The sequence below is a fragment of the Elaeis guineensis genome, chromosome 1, assembly GCF_000442705.2.
Source record: "Elaeis guineensis isolate ETL-2024a chromosome 1, EG11, whole genome shotgun sequence".
NCBI classification, from domain to species: domain Eukaryota; kingdom Viridiplantae; phylum Streptophyta; class Magnoliopsida; order Arecales; family Arecaceae; genus Elaeis; species Elaeis guineensis.
This window is the reverse complement of record NC_025993.2, coordinates 893,929-913,457: the sequence shown is the minus strand read 5'-3', so window position 1 is coordinate 913,457 and position 19,529 is coordinate 893,929. Positions and strand designations below refer to the sequence as shown.

At 40.0% G+C, this 19,529-nt stretch overlaps 1 protein-coding gene and 1 non-coding gene across 2 annotated transcripts; one reads left to right on the top strand and one right to left on the bottom strand.

Annotated features, from left to right (window-relative positions):
• Positions 1–238: 238 nt before the first annotated feature.
• On the top strand, positions 239–1,808 carry LOC105035584 (uncharacterized). The gene is made up of 2 exons (XR_012136251.1): positions 239–1,025; positions 1,660–1,808. It is a non-coding gene; the product is annotated as an uncharacterized protein (transcript).
• Positions 1,809–2,887: 1,079 nt separating this feature from the next.
• LOC105035592 (pectin acetylesterase 12) lies at positions 2,888–18,387 on the bottom strand. Its single transcript, XM_073247918.1, has 13 exons — positions 18,372–18,387; positions 18,025–18,287; positions 16,999–17,081; positions 16,676–16,809; positions 16,468–16,540; positions 13,431–13,517; positions 13,220–13,344; positions 12,977–13,037; positions 12,824–12,877; positions 12,644–12,721; positions 12,292–12,397; positions 12,067–12,212; positions 2,888–3,315 (listed from the first exon to the last, which is right to left on the bottom strand). Exons 2-13 carry the CDS (start codon positions 18,194–18,196, stop codon positions 3,199–3,201), a joined length of 1,236 nt encoding a protein of 411 aa, XP_073104019.1. The 5' UTR covers positions 18,197–18,287; positions 18,372–18,387; the 3' UTR covers positions 2,888–3,198.
• Positions 18,388–19,529: the final 1,142 nt, after the last annotated feature.

The window sequence follows — 19,529 nt, the reverse complement described above, 5'->3', positions numbered from 1 at the left end:
TTAGTTTTCATTTAGTTGCAGAACATGCGAAATATTCCGTTAATTACTTTAAATGTAAGGAATTGTGAAAGCCATGTTGTGTTTTCGCCGCCACTGCACACTCCACGGCCACAGGACGTTCTGTTTCCATTAGATTATTATTGTATATTTATTAAATAATTTAATAGCTTACCGATATCCAAAAGGCATTATAGTAAGTTTACACCACCAGACCAATCATTATATACGCATTCCATTCCAAGTCCAACCCACTGCACGTCTTCTCAGCTCCACCGAAAGAAAATATTCTCACATTCCGCTCCTCATCTTCTTCTCTGTTTCCGAGCGCTCTTTGAAAACCAATTACTAATGGCTTCGGATGTGACCATGATGGCCGCCCCAGATTTCGTCAAAGATGATGATGATGATTACGGCGGCGTCCTTCGTTTCATGCCGGACGGCGGCGACGACGACGACATCGGGTATAGGCGGATCTCCCGCCTCTCGATAGAGAGCTCGGACGGCAATGACGCGGACGCCGAGGTATCGGAGGACGAGAAGGTGGTGATGAGGACGAGCATGCTGGCGTCGCTGATGGAAGAGGAGGGGGAGGACTCCGACAAGGACTGGGCGTCGCTGCCGGGGACGCCTCGCCGGGGAAGGCCGGGGCGGGCGGAGAAGGAGTACGCGAGCGAGACGGAGGCGCGGGGTCGGCGGGTGGGTGTGGTGGCGGGGGGAGGAGGCGGAGGAGGGCGAGGGAGCGGTGGCTGGACCGGTCGTGGGAGATGAAGAAGAGGATGGCGGGGGAGGGGCGGCGGCGGAGGCGGAGGGGATGGAGGTCGGGGAGTGCAGGGTTTGGGTGCGGCCGAGAGGTGGGGTGGGGACGTTGTGTATGGACATGGAAGAGGTGAAGGCGTGCCGGGATCTGGGGCTGGAGCTGCCCAGTGATTGGACGGTCGAGATCCCGTGCGCCCTCTCCGGATCGGCGCTGGATACCAGCAGCGGCGGCAATTCCCCCATAGCTAACTGGAGGATCTCCAGCCCAGGTAAGAGCGAGAAGCCCCCATATTCTCTCTCCAGTCTCTCTACAGTGTTGTTTTCTGTTTGCCACCACTAGGACTGCTACTATTACCACCAGTCGTGTCTCTGTTGCAAGAATTTGATGGACGGTGATGGAGTGAGGTGCTGTCGAATTACTGTGGACCGCAGATTGGGTCGTTGGGGATTAACTGTGTACGGCAGAGTGGATCGGACATGGAAAGACGGAAGGGCGTTTAGGGAACCCAATGATTTCTTGCATATGATTGCACGAGCTAAAGTAGATCATGCTTCAACACTAAGATTTGATGGGCCTGACCACGATGATGAGGATGACAAGTGGCAGCGATCACGGGATTGTGATATTTGGCGATGATGGTATGGATAGTCTGCGAGGATGGATTGTTGCAAACCAGAGCTAGAGTGACGACATAACCATATATTATACCGCTTTAAAGCGCACTTAAAATTTCGCTGGAACTCTGCAAAGTTGGGAGTTTGTGTAGCATGGCACTTATTGAAACAAAAATTAGCATAGGGATAAAAATGATGATGCGTAAGAAATATATAGTTTAATCAAATTTTGGAGGTGTAATCTTGCATTGCTAAATGTGGCATTGCTATGTTTCTTCTTTGAAGCAGGCGATGACCCGAGGGATGTGAAGGCTAGGCTCAAGGTTTGGGCTCAAGCGGTGGCACTCGCATCTGCTTCTCGTCTCAGCAGCTGACTCACTCCTACAAACTGGATCATATATATGTTTTCAGTGTTTTGATGCACTCGGTTTTGAGCATTGGATTGCAGATCCGATCTTTCTGGCTTTCTTATGTAAATTCCTTTCTTAGCTTCAGCATTCCGTGTGGGTTTCCCTTCTTCTCTTCTTCTGTAAATAATGTGGTGGACTATTCGATGAAACTAGGAATAGATAGGGGGGAGAGAGAGAGAGAGTATAGATTATAGCAGGGTGATTTGGTGATTTCCACATAGCTCACTGACAAGGCTCCAACCCAAGTAGTTGCTACGTTGGCCATTCAAGCAACACGGGATTTCAAGCTGTGGAAGGAGTGGCATCCTGGGAGGTGTATGACGAGATAGAGGCTCTTGAAAACTAATTCTGCACTGACACTAGCGATGAGATATTTTGACCTCGCGCCCAGGACAGATCAAGTACCTTTGTATCAGCCTTTCGACTCATATGTAATTGATAAAAAAAGATTTTCAGGATTACCGCTCTGGTGCTCAGTCTATTGCCTATTCATTTGCACAATGATTGCCATCAATGCGAAAGTAGTACCATATAATGGCAGAAATCTCGTTGAAAAGATACAGTGGCTGTTTAACTTTTTGATTGGTCAATTCACTGCTCTGTACTTGTCTAGCCTTTTGATTGGTCAATCAACTGATGTATCGTATATGTTTTTTTTTTTTTGATGAAACTGATGTATTGTTTGTTGTCGAGTACCAACAAGCAGCCTTTGATGGGTCAATTAGCTGACGAATTGCATCAAGAAACATTTACCAAACAAGATGAAGTTTTCAATGACACATCTCCATGTCCATTTGAGAACGGCGCAGAAGCATTGAACCAGCTGTGAAGGTTCTTCATGTATAATAAACACCATTGTTAGCTGTTACTTTATATGTGTCTCTAAGTTTCTTGAGCATGTGGTTTTCTAGGAGTTATTTTCTTTGGGTCTTATTTGCTATTATGCTAGGAAAATGTAAAGCTTCCGATAATGAACCTGGAACACTGAAAATGCCCACCATATGACAGCTGACCGGTGAAATTAGTTTTGGACGATTAGAAAGGAGGGGTAAAGTAAACAATCTCCAAAAAACCAAAAAACACCATGCACCTGTCTGTTTTTGAAAGACCAGAAATAAATAGTAGATGCTTTAATATATTTCTAAGCTCAAATCTGTTGAGTTCTACAAAGATACAATTGGCATATGCTATAATGATATCTTTCGGATTTCTTTGCCTTCCATGAACATGTGGAAGAATCATTTATTGGATGAATGCAGAATCCAACACAAGTTAATTTCATTGCTGGACTCTGGGTTACAGCAAGCAAGAAACTTACAGACCTCTGTATTCTTTTCTGTTGGCTCATGTCTAGTTATTATTTCACCTAAATAAGAATACGCAATGCTTCAAGATTATGAGGAATCATCAATGGTAATCAGTGCCTTCTCCTGAATATCAGATTGTGGCAAGTCCTGTCACAAGGGAATGGGCAGTCCATTGACTTTATGCTGGATCGATCAAAGTACCAGTCACCAACAGCTGTTGCAATTCTCTGCACGGTAACAGGAAAATTATGATAGTGGAATGATGAATGTTCTATCAATTATATGAATAAATGGATAATGGATGGAACAATGATTTTATTGATGGTTAGCTACCAAGAGATGAATGTAGAGACAACCAGCATTCTAGAGAATTCGAAAGTTCATTGGTAACAACAGTCAAAGCAAATCTGGTGGCAGTACTGGCTTGATCTACAGAAACATCCATTCTCGCACTGTCATGATAATGCCCCTTTCTTGATCAATGGCTTCATGGACTTTATGATGGAATACAGGTTTTATGAGTTTTATGGAATATTCAGATGACCATTTTATCTTTCAGCTTCTGAACCCATTTTTCAAAGGAGAATTGCAGAAACAGTGAATTAGAATGCAAGTTCTTTGATGGCCTGCGCAGATCAAATTCAGTCATATTTTTAAGAAATTTAAATAAACAAACTGTTTCAGTTGGAAATTTTTCTCGGTATAGCTTACAAGAGTACCTATGGAGACCACAACCAGATGACCAAAGATCTCCTGCTGAGAGTAAACTCTAAGTTTGGATCTATTGGTCTGATTGTCATGTGAAAAATTATTCAGAAAACTTAAGGGAAAAGTAAGAACTCAAAAGTTAAAAATGTGATAATCAGATGACACGTCATGTAACATATGTCTATAAATGAAACTTGTGCTTACAACATGTTCAGTGAAAAGCAAAAACAAACAGTGACTAGTGTTTTTTTTTTAAATGCAAGAAACTTCTTTATTATAACATTAATTTGTTTCATTATTTCTTAATTTTTTTTCTTCTGGTAATTAGATACTCCATCAATTAAGAGTGCAGCAAATTTCATCAAAAGAAATCTTATAGGAGTGCAGGCTTGAATTTTACAGAATCAAAAATGGAATCAAACAAACAGTCAGACAGTTTCATCAACTATACATTTTTTTGGGGAAAAAAAAACGTACAACTTAATGCTCCCTGACATGAGACAGTAAATTAAATCTCTACAGAGATTTATGAGTTGGACATTGTCAATAACATCCATTTTCTTTTGCCAGATAACTTAAGTACAGTAAGAGAAAGGGGAATAATATGTAAATCATGAGCAGACAATGTTGAGAACTGCTTGAAAGAGCTGTAAAAATTAATTCAAAGGGCATTTACATGTATAAGTTTTCGGTACCTAACAAGACTTGTCAACCATACTACTCATTTTCACTAAACTTGTCTGGTGTACCCTCTTCACAGCTTACCATTTTATTCCAGAAAACAAATTTTCCATATTTTTGCCAAGATTCATGTTTTCTCCGTGATATGTTACTATAGTATCTGAATGCCAATCTTTGTTTCATCATTCTTCATTACTCGCATCTGAATGTCAATCTTCGTTTCATCAATATTTCTTATCCTTCAACCTATATGCTTCCACAAATTTAACTAGCAAAAGTTGCAATCCATGAGTGATATATTGGTCTCTTAATTAGTCATATTGTTTTAAAAATAGGCCATAGGCTGCTATAGGGATTTTGAACTTAAACCACTATGCTATGTGCTATAGTGCCTTGTAGCATTTAGGCCTATAACACTTAATATAGAGGGTAACAAACTGCCACAGTGGCCACCATGCTTTTGGGTTATGGTGGGTGCTATATGCAAGAGCAAGTTTAAATGAACGTACCTTAATCCTTAGCATGATAAGAAAGTTCACCAATATGGATTTTGTTGGGTATAAAATACCCTCAGCCGAAGTTCTTGACAGGATTGACCCTCCAGGACTCCTCCGGCTTTCGACTGTAGATGGTATCTCTCCGGACTTCTCCAACAGCCGGATTTCCACAGTGCTGACTGAATTCCCCCGACGGACGAACTCCCACTGCACCACCCGAGCTCCTTCAACATGAGTTCCCCAGTCATCTATTAAGCCACCCCAAGTGCTCACTGAGCTCCGCCGCCAGCCGACCTTCTACGACTATCAATTGTTCCCCGAATCCCTTCCAGACTTCTTCCAGCCAGGTTCAACTCCAATCCGAACTACCCCGGACTTCGTCAATGGCTGAACTTCTCCAACGGTAGATTCCTACAACTACCAGATTTTATCCGGACTCCTACGGGAGCCGGGCCTCGTCCCCGATCTTGACTGCTGGAAGGCTTCGCCCGGACTCCTACGGGAGCCGGGCTCCGTCCTCGACCCCGACTGCTAGTAAACTTCACCCCTGACCTTGATTGCAGGTGGACTTCACCCGGGCTCCTACGGGAGCCAGATCTCGTCTCCGACTCCAGTTGCGGGAAGACTCCGTCCGGACTCCTACGGGAGCCGAACTTCGTTCCCGACTCCGGCTGCGGGCGGACTTCACCCGGACTCCTACGGGAGCCGGGCTCCGCCCACGACTTCACTTACAGGTAAACTTCGTCCGGACTCCTACGGGAGCCGGACTTCACCCACAACTCCAATTGCAGGAAGACTCAGCCCGGACTCCTACGGGAGCCGGATCTCGTCTCCGACTCCGGCGAAGGAAGACTCCGTCCGGACTTCCCCGATCTCGACTGCTGGAAGGCTTCGCCAGACTCCTACGGGAGTCGGGCTCCGTCCTCGACCCCGACTGCTGGTAAACTTCGTCCGGACTCCTAAGGGAGCCGGACTTCGCCCCTGACCTTGATTGCAGGTGGACTTCGCCCGGGCTCCTACGGGAGCCAGATCTCGTCTCCGACTCCAGCTGCGGGAAGACTCCGCCCGGACTCCTACGGGAGCCGGACTTCGTTCCCGACTCCGGTTGCGGACGGACTTCACCCGGACTCCTACGGGAGCCGGGCTCCGCCCACGACTTCACTTACAGGTAAACTTCGTCCGGACTCCTACGGGAGCCGGACTTCACCCACAACTCCAATTGCAGGAAGACTCAGCCCGGACTCCTACGGGAGCCGGATCTCGTCTCCGACTCCGGCCGAAGGAAGACTCCGTCCGGACTTCGTCCCCGATCTCGACTGCTGGAAGGCTTCGCCCGGACTCCTACGGGAGCCGGACTCCGTCCTCGACCTCGACTGCTGGTAAACTTCGCCCAGACTCCTAAGGGAGCCGGACTTCGCTCCTGACTTTGATTGCAGGTGGACTTCGCCCGAGCTCCTACGGGAGCCAGATCTCGCCTCCGACTCCAGCTGCGGGAGACTCCGTCCGGACTCCCGCGGGAGCCGGACCTCGTCCCCAACTTCAACTGAAGGAAGACTTCGTCCGAACTCCCGTGAGAGCCGGACTCCGAGCTCCTCTCAGACAGGCAACTAGCCACCCCTCTCCGCCAGACACTCCAGCCAGACTTCGACCGACAGGCCTGGACCCTCTGGCAGGCCACAGCAACGGCCACGACTCTGCTCCACTTCCTGCGACGGATTTCGCGCGGCTCCATCACTTCCTGGCAGACCGCAATAATGGCCACGATCCTGCTCCACTTTCTGCGACGGATACCACGCGATTCCTCCATCCTCTGGCAAGTCGCGACAACGGACGCCGCTCCACTCCCCGCGACAGACTCCACGTGGCGTGTCCCGGTGATAGCCACGATTCCACTCCACTACTCTTCGCAACAAACTCCTCCTGACCGTGGGCAGCCCATTGCCAGACGGTTACAAACATCGCTATCAGTCTGTTGCTCCCTCCGCCTATAAAAGGGGGACCCCAGATACGTTATTCTCTAAGCTCTCATTTTTTATCTAGAAACTCTGCTAAAATTTTCGTTCGAGCATTCCATTCTTGTTGAGGCAGAGAACTGACTTGAACATCGGAGGGTCTTGCCGGAGCAACCCCACCTCCGGTTTAGACTTCTTTTGCAGGTCCCGGCGGCGACCGCGACTCCCTCGACTCCAGCTTCTCCAACGCAGGTAGATTTTTGCACCAACAGGTTTGTTTGGATACTTCTACAAGACTTGGCTGAAGATCCTACAAGAATCAAGCCTGCTCGCCTATCTAGCTCATATCTTTCAAGGGCCTGCTAAAATGCCAGCCCAAATCACAGCCTTTGGGCTTCAAGAAGAAAAAAAGATCCATGGAGGTCATTTTTTGTTCCCACAAGATTTGGACCGAGAGGTGTTTGGTTGATAGAGCCATGCTTAAATGAACGGCCCATTCCATGAATCCCGCAAGATTTTCAGCCCAATCTTGTAGGAATATCCAAATAGGACCTAAAAAGGATTCGGCAAGACTAAGATAGACTTGATTTGCTAATTTTTGGAACTTCCAAAGTATGATGAGTAAGAGAAAGAGTTGGTGGTTGGGAGACTTCAAGCAAGATCCAAAGGATAATTCTAAGCTCCCCATTTTGGAAGAATGTGGCATTTGCTTTGACATGGTGGGAGCCCTTATAAGAAGTGCTGAGGTATGGCCATCGGTTATAAATGGGGTTATTTGATGAATGCTAAGAAGGAGATAGCTTTCCATTTGAACAAAGATGGAAAAAAAAATCTTCCAATTTGGGGATTCACTGATTCAAGATGGGATGTAAAATGTAAAGGCCCATTGCATAGGGCGGGTTACTTCCCGAACCCTTCTTCTATGCTAATAAGAATAAAATTGAAAAGTTGAGTGCATTTTAAAGTTCGACCCTAATGATCAGAATTTGCAAGATGAAATTTCAAGGGAGATTCTTTTATACACAAGAGCTGCGGGATCATTTGGAAGGGAGATGGCCATTAGCCAAAGGTCTTGGCCCAAACTTACTAATGTGTTAATTGTTAGTAACATGTCTCTGTGTCATGTGATATGAATATTCTTCTGAGAATAATTCATCTTTTAATCGATGAATCAAATATATGAAGCTAAAAACTTATTATGTGTATAACTTATGAAATTAGGTCAGTGAGGTTTTATAGCTTTGTACTTGATTTGATGAAAAAGTATTGATTTGATACTTAGAAAATATATTGATATATTTTAACAACCTACTTTGGGTTTGTACCACCTGCTATAGTGCCTGCTATCCACTATTTGCTATGAAATTCCCTAGCCACAACATGCCCATTAGCCGTTATCACACTTGACATTCTTGAGTCATATCAATTAAGAACAATAGGTTTTGAGCAAGGATTTAGGTTCCACAGAAATGATATGGTACCATCAGCACCATCCTGTTCTGATAGGATTTGGGACCACAAATCTATGGGACATCACTCGATTAATAGGTCAGGATGCCCTCCCTGTTCTAGCCAATCTTGTTGGAACCAACAAGTGCCAAGTGCGATTTGGCCGGTACCAGGCACGATCCAATCAAATTGCTTGATTTCAAAATTAAAAAGAGAGAAAGCAATGAGGGGCCATTCTCTCTCTCTTTGGCTTAGTGCAGGGGGCAATGCAGGTAAAGACAGAGAAAGAGAGGGAGAGAGAGAGAGGGAGAAAAAGAAAAAGGAGAGGACAAAGGAGGGGAAGGAGTGCAGATCCTGCATTCAGCTATCAGCCTGTTCCATCAAGAAACCTCATCAATAACATGTCAATATTCAGTTAAATATTCATTTAAGACAAAAATAAACTTGAACAAGAAAAAAAAAAAAAGTGTCCTTATACACTAATTGGATGCCAGACAATCCCAAGTGTTGGGATGAGAGTATTCCATACAATCCCGAACAAGGAAAACACCTAGGTATTTTTAAATACTCATTTTTGCACCCTTGCCTACACCCAATTGCTACAGTATCATTATGGTACAGTTTAAGTATTGATACAGTATGAGAGGCATATCATGAATTGATTCCCTACTGATATATTATGAGACATTCGATACAGACCAATATAATGCAGCACTCAAAATCATGAATACCATAGCATCTGTTAATAATATGAACCATAGAGGTCTCCTAATTGATTTCAATGAGTTGAGTTTACAGGAACAGAAAAAGAGCAGCTCAAAATAAGCCTGCAATGTACACTTGTCATCATTGGAAACTCACCAATTTTCCCATCAATTTATACTAGTGGACTGAAGTCTTGTACAACCCTATGACCCAACAAATATGTAAACAAGACAAGCTTTTCTTATCTCTTCTGTCATAAAATCTTCCAAATTTCTATCATTCTACTTCCATGAACATGGAAGAATGATATAAGATTATTGATTTGCTGAATTAACATGCCATTTGCTTGTGCTCGAATCTAACTTATAGAAACAACTAAAGGATCATAGATTCTCTTATCTGTCAGCTCTTGCTATTTATCATTCATCTTAATGAACTAAGGATTGTCCTTGTGCTTTCCTCTATGCTTCTCTGGTTTTCTCTTGATGTTGACAGCTCTTGTCACAAGGGTATGGACAGTCTATTGCCTTGACTTCAGACTAATTAAAGAACCAGTCACCGCTAGACATTAAATCCCCTGCTTGCTAAAAGCCAATTCATAATTGATGGGCTTGAATAGGAGTTCATCATCTACTTGAGAAAAATAGGACATAGGATCTGCTTTCATGAATAGGAAGCTAACAATAAAGGCATGATAATAAGGCTCAGTTAATATCTTTTTTCTTTTAGATGATGGAGCAGAGTGATTAGCAGCTTTCCTAACTACTAATAACAGGAAATAATTGTAGGAGCTTTTCTCATGGTCTATCTATCTTTAGTTTATCATTTGCAAATATTCTTTTATCGACTCTCATAAGTAGTTATTTCTGGAGGATTAATATATTGATCTAGTTCACAAAGATGAACCTCCATATCGAATAAAGAATTTTTGGCTTTTGATATTTCAAATAGCCAGTCAATTCTCCATCCTTTCAACCATGTTAAAGAAATGCATGAGCAACAAAAATGCCATGTGGATGAGAAACTATATATGATTTTGTTTAGGATTTGTTGACATACCATAACATATTCCCAAAAAAATTGAAAAACTTTCTAAAATTCCACAACTGTCTCCACATGGTTCCATAAGACTAAAGCTGCAGCTACATAGCCACACATCTCCTAGTTATGGGTAAGTGGCAATTCAAAAGATTTGGACTGCTTATGGTTCGAACATTTTCATACATCGTATGGGCAAAACTGAAGAGAAAGATAATAAGTCCAAAAAATTTAGGATCGGAGTACATCTGCTTCAGCTTTTATCTTTTTCCAGGGGTACGCAAAGTAGACAGTTCAGAAATGAAAGGTATGGTCATAAGCATATAAAGGCACCACTCCAACCAGGGAACAATATGCTACCATGATGAGATGTTCAGTTCTTTTCACCATTTATTCTATAAACTTTCCTTTTTCCCTCCTATCTTTCCTTATGAGTACTGAATGGAGGTATTTTAGCAAGGAATAAAGCAGTTTGATAAAGTAAACCAGAAGAAAATTTCAAATGGAAAAAAAAATCCGTAGTTTATGGAACCTTTTGTCATGGGGACAGTAGATTGCAGCTTCAAACAATAATGAGGCCCCTAAAACACTATCCACTTTATTATGTGAGGGTTGCAAAAGAGAGTAGTTGTAATGGCTGGAAAATGGGCAATGGCAGCTGTATGAACATATGTAACTCTCCTTGCACCAAAGAGAGCCCAAAAGAAGTTTGAAGGATCATCAAAAGCTAACATAGCACTAGCAGTCCTGCTTTAGTGGCTACTCTTTAAAGCTACTTTCTATGTTCTTGTGTCTCAATGATTATGAAGAATGTCTAACATATGATAGTTAAACTCTGTAGATAACCCATATTGGCTGCCATTACTGGTTTTCCATGTTGCTCTCTAATATTTGAAAAGCAGCGAGATGAGAAAAGTACAATGATGAAACTTATCTACCATATTTATATTCAATATACCTGTCCTTGTCATAATCTGCTGGAAGCTTCACATGATCTCTATCAGGCGTCACTTCAGAAATAAAGATCAAAGCCATGTTTAGGTTGTTCCTCATTGCTTACAGAAAGTTCCCTTTGTTCATATCATTTTGTGATTTTTTTTGAAGTTCTTCTATTTTGCTTGGATTGGCACACTTTTATCATCAGATTGGCGTGAAGCCAATTTGGATTAATGAAATTCTTCTTATTTGCCTGGATACCATTGGACTTCCATCTAAATTTCTATGATATACTTAAAGACTTCATAAGTTCGGCTTAGGTGATAATAGGTTCGCTGAACCGGTCCCGAGGCTGGTATCGGTTGGCGACTAGCATGGTACAGGTCTGTATTGTCCCATTCTAGGATGAACTTTTTTTTTTTTTTTGCTGAATTCAAACTGAAGTTGGCAAATAGTCCCTTTTTTTTTGGCCCATTTGGAAAGTGAAGTCGGCAAACCATGAGAGCTTAAAGCCCATTTGCCGACTTCAGTTTCAAATTGGCAAAAAAATTACAAGGCATCTCCTATTTCAAAACGAAACAGGAGAACCCCTATTGACATGCCATGAGAGCTTTAAAGCCCTCGTCCCGCACCCCCCCCTCCCTCTCCCTCCCTCTCTTTTCCTCTCTCTCCTTCTCCCTCTCCCTCCATTTTGAATCAGTGCATTGAACCGTGCCAGTAACCAACCAGTCCAGGTCAGGGTTCCGAATCAATGCACTGAACCATGCTGTTAACCGATCAATCCAGTTTGGCACTCCCCAAACTGGCCAGTTTGGCATAGTGCAACAATCCATGAGTGATATGATACTTATCTTAGTGGCTTATTCTTTTTAAAAATATAGCTACATTCAAATAGTGTTTGAAATTTCACCCACGGAAGGCACACAGATGCATGAATATACTCCAATGTATCATGTTACAACAAATTATTCTAGTATTCAAATTGAATCCAAGTAGTTTTAATGTATGATACCTTGTTCCCGATAAGGGGAGAATTACTTGAATACCATGTGTCCTGCCTCTCACTTTGGCAATGAGCAAAACATGAATTTATAAATAACCCATTTTGCCCGTACGTGGAGAATCCTTTTACAGCATTAAGCATTTGATTCCTGAACCCTGCATTATAGAAAGCAGCCATGTAAATGGTTTACCTGTTTTACAAAGCCAAAGCTGGGGAAGAGAAGAAAATGAATACCTTGCAGAACCTGGATTTGATATGCATCACATTTTGCATAATTCATTTTACATTCTCGCCAGTAACCACGAGGATCAGCTGTTCTGGGAGCTAAACTTTCCTGAATCTGCAAATTCAGAAGCAGAGAAGAAATTGTTAGAGAAAATAGAGGTGATCTAGTTAACCTTAAGTTTGCACCACTCATTAATCAAGGGTTATTTTGAAGTCATTATTCTGAAATATGAAAACTTAATAAGAAAAATTTACATTTGCAGTCATAGGCTCATAACTCCATAGGTTCAGTCACAGGTTCCTTAAGTACCATTTCAGATCAAATGAGAACATTTACATGCTTTTAAGGATAAGAAAATACCTGCCATACATCATAGGCTGTATTCAAAGAAAAAAGTGGGGTCCGAACATTGGCCACAATGTTCTGTGGAAAGAAGCACTGCAAAGAGAAAATATGGGGAAGAAAAAAAAAATTCAAAACAAAGCATTTCAATTTAGTTGTTGTTACTAGTCATCCATCTATATGAAGAAAGTAAATTACCGAAGTTGCATCCATGCGAGAAGTACAAGTCCTTGGCAAGTTCTTTGCCGCCCCCTGGGTAGTCATGAGAGTTTTTCATAAACGGAATAGCAATATATCAGAAATGAGCTAATAGTTAATTCCTTACAACTCAAACATATATCACATAGATACCTGAAAGTTCACAACACCTCCAAAGAAGGATCTCAGGGTTCGCCCACCCGCTACATCAACTCTACAAATTGAACACCAAATGTTATCAGCAGAAATTAGAGAAAAACACAGATTAGAGGTGTATTTAGCAAATAAAAAACATACATTATTAAAAAGTTTATGTTCAAATACAGCAATGAATAGTGGATGCACATAACTTAGACAAGAGATGCGAGAGTAAAATTAATTTTGTCAAGAACATACGCATCAAGAAACATTCCGGCATCACCAAGGCACTTGACTTTTGTTCTTCTTGGAAATAATGCTCGAAATTCATCACAGTGTAGAATGGATGCTAGTCCCCCAGCAGAACAACCAGAAAGAAGGGCCTGAAAGCATTAATATAATATTCACTGTAGAACTTGAACCAAGATCAAGAATTCAAGATCACATCACATGAATAGGGTAAGAAGACCTGGTTGGCATAACGCATTCCCTTTGACATTAGATCTTCCATCACTGCTAACCAGATACGCTGCCCTCGAAAATATAGGCCAGCAGCCTAAAAGCGATAGAGCAATATTTTCATATCTCTGAGCATATACTAACAAATATTTATCGGGCAAAGACTTCAAAGAAGGTGAACTATTAAAATCTCAGAAGTCAAAATGCATTTGATAGAAAACAGTAATAACAGAAATTGAATAAGGCCGGACATAGCTTATTGAAAGCATTATTCCTTGCAGATGATATGATGCAGCTTAATTCATCTTCCTGTAAACACTATAAACATTCGAGGAAAATTTCAGAAATTGAAAAGCATATAAACAGTCATAATTCCAGTACTGCACGATGTTATCAATCCGTAATATTTTTCCCCAAAACCAGCTTCATGAGCTGCAGAGGAAATTTTAAAACCTTTCCATAATGTATCAAGTTGTAAATTGCAATAAGGACATTTTCAGATCTCTGAAATTGCACCAAGGTTGATCTTGAGAAGTATAGATCACCTCTATTGGGAAAAAAATGGATTCAAGTATGGGCCACAATTAATAACTTCATGGATCATCTCTTGAAACTATACTATGCTTTAACCTTTAACAAAGAATATAACATAGAAATCTCAAGTTATGAATTCTGGTAGAAAAAGAATATAGATAAGAAATATTCTTTTTCTGTAAGGACCATCACAAAAGCCCTATATTTCTCTGATGTGATGATGCTGAAATAATGATGATCCCTTATATAATAGGCCATTGGCAACTCTTAGAAAATGCAAATTGGGGTATCCATTATGAGATAGGCAGCCAGTTAGAAAGCTGAGAATAGAAGTAGGAACAGGAGTTGGAGCTATAGCAAGAATTAGATATATTAGAGGGAACAATCAACTCTATTCCTTGTAATGTCAAGTGGCAATGGACATGGTGGTGCAACAGAGGGTGCAGTCAGGGGGTAGGATGACCAACTGGACCATCCCAAGTTTCACATGAGCTAGAGGATTTCAAGCAAATATTTTGACAAGCAAATATTTGATTTTATTTCAGTGGGATTTTCCTATAAATTTTTTTATTGGAGACAATATCCTATTGCTTGCTAGGTTCTACTTTTGTAGTTAAATAATTTTAGCATGTTTCCTTCTTATTAAGTCCTATTTCTAGCACAAGTTTGTAGCAGTTTTAATGCCCAAATTAGGCATCATATCCTATATGTGCTTCTATTACACAATACATGTATGAAGGAGGGCTTTTTATATTTTAATAAAATTTCTCAGAGATCAAATGCCCTTAATTGATAGGTTGATCTTCCAAGCTTAAGCATGGGGATCAAATCACTCTTCACTCTTCATGCTGCATCAAATGGCTTGAAGTTGCAATCTAGTTTGAGATTGATGCCATACCATAGCTATCCCTTCATAATACTGCTAAACATCTGATAAAAATTGTTGTAGGATGATGCCATGAGGTGGAACTGTGTATTCTAAGAAAAGTTGGAACAGATTCATGGGTCCAGAAGAAATAAAGACCTTGGCACCAAACAAGTAAAAGAGAGAGCTTCTTGTAATGGAGACTTGTTATTCTTTCCATACATAACTGCAGTCCCCTAATTCTGACCGCACAATCAATTCCATGAATTATATGAAGAAAGTTGCATTCATGTTCATTATTTTGGTGTGACTGTTGATTTTCTGAAAAGTACCTTTGGAGTTCTAGTTCCATGTAGTGTACCTTCTACACTCATCAGAAACATGATGACATTTGCAAATAACATGCCACATTAAAAATTCATGCATCAATAACAAGGACTTGAAGTTCAGGGAAAACTCTAATCCCTTAATAAGAAGTTTGAACAACTGTTACTCTTCCCTCATACCCATTCTGTACCTCTCAAGGTTCGTATGCATTATTTTATGCTTCCAAGTAACCCTTTGGATTTTTGTTTCTTCTTACCATCCATCAAGTAGGATCTATGGTACTCTGAGTGCACGTATCTAGTATAATTTGAAGGCTTTTCTCTTTGTTCTAGAGACGTCCTCATGACAAACTTGAATAAGATAACCACCTCCTCTGTTGGTCTTTTTGGCAGGAGCAACCTTACCTGTTCTTGTTCCTGTCAGTTGCACCCAACAGTTGCTTCACAGCGAAACTCGAAAGATTTGACTCCAAGACAACTGGGACGATCTTGTCACTTTCTTTCTTCAGTATAAGCTGTTACCAGTCATTCACTCATGGGGCATTTTTTTTTCCAGTCCAAGGCCAAGAAAAATCCTTCCAACATTTTTCTTTAATCAAAAAACAATTCCACCTTATAATCATCTCTTCGCTCTTCGCTCTTTCTAAACCCTCGTTTACTTTTACCCAAAGCCTCTGGTAGTTCTTCTTCATTGCGTGCTGGTTTCCACATAGCTCTTCAAGCAAGATTCTTATTCAATTTCTTCTTATCAAGGAGGCCATTTCATCTTCTTATGGTCTCATGATTTTTCATTGATCATTCTGGTGATTCACATACTTAGTGTATATAATATGGTCTAAATATTTGCCTTTTCTCTCCCTCAGATTCTTTACTCAGTTTTGTGCTTAACTTGCACTAAAATCACCAAAATCCATATATTTCATTTTCGTTCTCACTTTGCCTTTTGTAATAGCAAACCTTTCAATTTTCACCAAATTTTAAGCCTTCTTTATTATCTTCTTCTTCTTTTTTTTTTTGAAGCACAAAGTTCTTCCTTTAATTGAGATTAAACTATTGATAAATATCAAAAAAAAAAAAAGAAAAAAATGCAAAATCTTCACCATCAGAAATGTTAACGCCAGTCAAAGTGTCCTTGATATGCTTTCAAAATAAGAGAACATGTGATGACAAATGTTCTAGCTAATTCTAGAATCAAACGGTTCACCATGATGAATCTGATGATATCAAAAAAACACTGCATGTCAAAATGTCATGCTCCAATAATTATTGCTTGATCGCATACCAAACTAGTAATATAGCTGGAAATTATATCTTATACTAACCGCATTATAACCTTCACCAAGAAATGATGCACCATCACAGTAGCGAACCTTGACTCTGTTCCAATTAAAAAATCTGCAAGTAGTACAAGAATGATTGGTAAAATAGTAAATATAAGGAAGCTAAGAAATACTTATTCTCAAATTCACAGAACAGATAGCAAGAATTTAACCCTGCTAAACAAAGAACATGGGGGATACTGTCTGAGACAGACCAGGATTTTCTTCACGCTTGTTACTCAATATTCCAGTGAACGGTATCATCCTCTCCATATGGTATGATGAACCACGGCGAGTTGTCTTGCGGAAAACACATGTTTTTATGTCACTGCACCAGCCTCCTCCCTGGTGTGTCCAAGGAAGAAATATCCTCAATAGGTAACAGTATGGGAGGAAAAATGAATGCCTGAAAGCTCTTAAAAATATCATCATTATGGTGCACTTTAAGTTGTCACAATTAATAGTATGTGCAGGTAGTATGAGTTTAGAATCAGACTTGACTATCAATTTTATATTTTATGTGAGTCCTCTCACCTCTAATTGGATGAGCCAACTGTTTGCCCCTGATCCATACCCACGATGTAGATGATAACCCGGTAAGCTCCCGTCCGTACACACTGAAAAAAAGTAAGAAAAAATAGGTAGAGATAGAAATTAAAACCCAATAAAAAATTAGTGAAATCAAAGGCATTGCATAGATATTGTGGAGGCCAAACATTTTTATCTTCATCTCCAAACTTTCATATAACAAAAGAAAGATGCTCGTACTCTAAGCAAATAGATCTGCACTGATTGCCCATATTTCGAATTCAGGTGAAATCATTTATGTTGCAAGTGACGAACTTTTCAATATGGATTTAACTTCGTTTTCGAGAAGGACATGTATTAAACGTCAAAGATGGAACCTAGAAGAAAATAAACAAAAAAGAGAAAGATGATATTGGCTGACAAAAGGACCATATCACACCCAGAAATTATGTCCAAAACTCTTCAATTTCGTATGAGACTATTTAATTTCTGGTCTGTTATCATTGCAAACCGGGCAGTATACCAATCTAGAGTTATCTTCCACACGTTCTGATATGCTGATTAATTCTCTCCCAACGCACGAAAAGAATTTCAACGAAAAAAGAGCTGTTGTTGCAATGGTGGTATCGAGTGGACACAATAACCCCGCAAGACAAAAGCAGGAAAAAAAAAAAAGGTATTGGAAAATAAATAGTACATGTTATGAATAATCATTACATGATCTAAAAAAAGTGATGGAATGAGTACAATGAAAAGGAGCAGCAACCACAAAAAAAAAAAAAAAAAAAAAAGTTTTTAAAAAAAATATAATTCGTAAAATTTATGACCAAATGATATAATACCCAAAAAAACTTCTTTTTCCGGGGTCAGAAGCATCGCAATAAGTAGCTATCAGAAAGATTCGCAATAAAACCAACATCAGCAATCATAGCACCACTCGAGTAACTTTGGAACGAAAAACGAATAACCAAAAAAGAAAACTCAAATGTTGAGCATAGATCCAATAATAAATAGACAGAGAAGCACATATACCAGCTCCTTTAGCGTCGGCACCTCGAATGAGGGTCAGACCCACAAAGAGAGGATTCCCGCCGACAAATCCATCGGTCACAGCTTCCACCTCGCTCACATTCCACCACTCAAAGCCGGAAGAAGACCTCACGAGAACCAGAACAGAAACCCCAAGAAGCAAGAGAGCTTTCATGAGTTCTCTCCACCTCTTCCTCGGCTTCCTCCTCTTCGCAGCTGAAGGAAAGAGGAAGAAGATAAGGAGAGGGGAAGCGAGAGAAACAGATCTAAGAACAGAGTAGCAAGAGGTCAGTGGCTTATATATAAGAAAAAGCCCCGGGTAAAAGAAAAAATAAATAAAAAGTTGGTACCTTTATTTAAGATCTCAGAGAGAAAGAGAGAGAGAGAGAGAGAGAGAGAGGAGGCAATGTGAGTGATTTTTGCAGTTGAAAGCAGCAACTTGCGAGGATGAGTTGTTTGTCGTGTAATAAGGAGGCTTGAGAGTTGTGGCTTTCGGGTGTCAGTGTTTTAAAGGAAGCAGGGGAGGAGAAGGAAGGAAGGAAACGTTCCCCACCTTTTTTTGTGTCCGTTATCTGTTTATTTATTTCAGTAAATAAATGCATGGGTTTTTTACCATCTCCTTTTCTCTCCGGCTCCCTCGGCTCCTGCACCGGACTTCTGTTGCATCTCAACTCCTCCGGTGCTATTGTTGTAGTTGCAGCGGTGCTGACTTCTTAAAGCTTTTGAACCAAAAAAGAAAGGGAAATAATTTGATATTTTATATATATATATATATATATATATATATATATATAATATATATATATATATATTGATGATAAATTTAATATTATATATAATCCGATTTTTATGCCACGAACCTATCGCATGAATCCCTGGTGGGGTGCCAAAATAATATATATTTTTTTTATCTTTAGAAATTTTTTTCTATACCGATGATATAGAAAATTTGATATGAAACATACCACCTTACTCGATTGATCTATATAATTATTAATTTTAATATATATTTAATATCTATATATCATTTTTTTTATTTAAAAATTTTATTTTAATTATGACATCTCTTCATAAAAATTAGAACATAAAAAAAATATTATAATATTTTTTTAAAAAAATTATTATATCTTTCTTAAAATTATAATATTTCTGTGAAAGAAGGATGTATAATTTTTATTAAGAGATGCCATAATTTTTATGAAAGGATATCATAATTCTATAAAGTAGGAGTACCGTAAGTTTTATGAAAGAAAATAATAATTTTATAAATTTATGTCATAATTTTTTTCAAAAAAAATTGTGATAAATTTTTTAAAAAATATTTTTTATTTAAAATTTAAAAAAAATAAATTATAAATATTAAATATATATATATAAAAAAAAAGAGGACTTAGATTTTTTTGTACCGTGAGCGGTACGTTAAGAATTTCTCTTCGGTGTTTCATTGGGGTCTGGTAGCGTTTGTTTAAGAAAATGGTTATGTTAGTAACGTAGTGCGCTTTACCTGC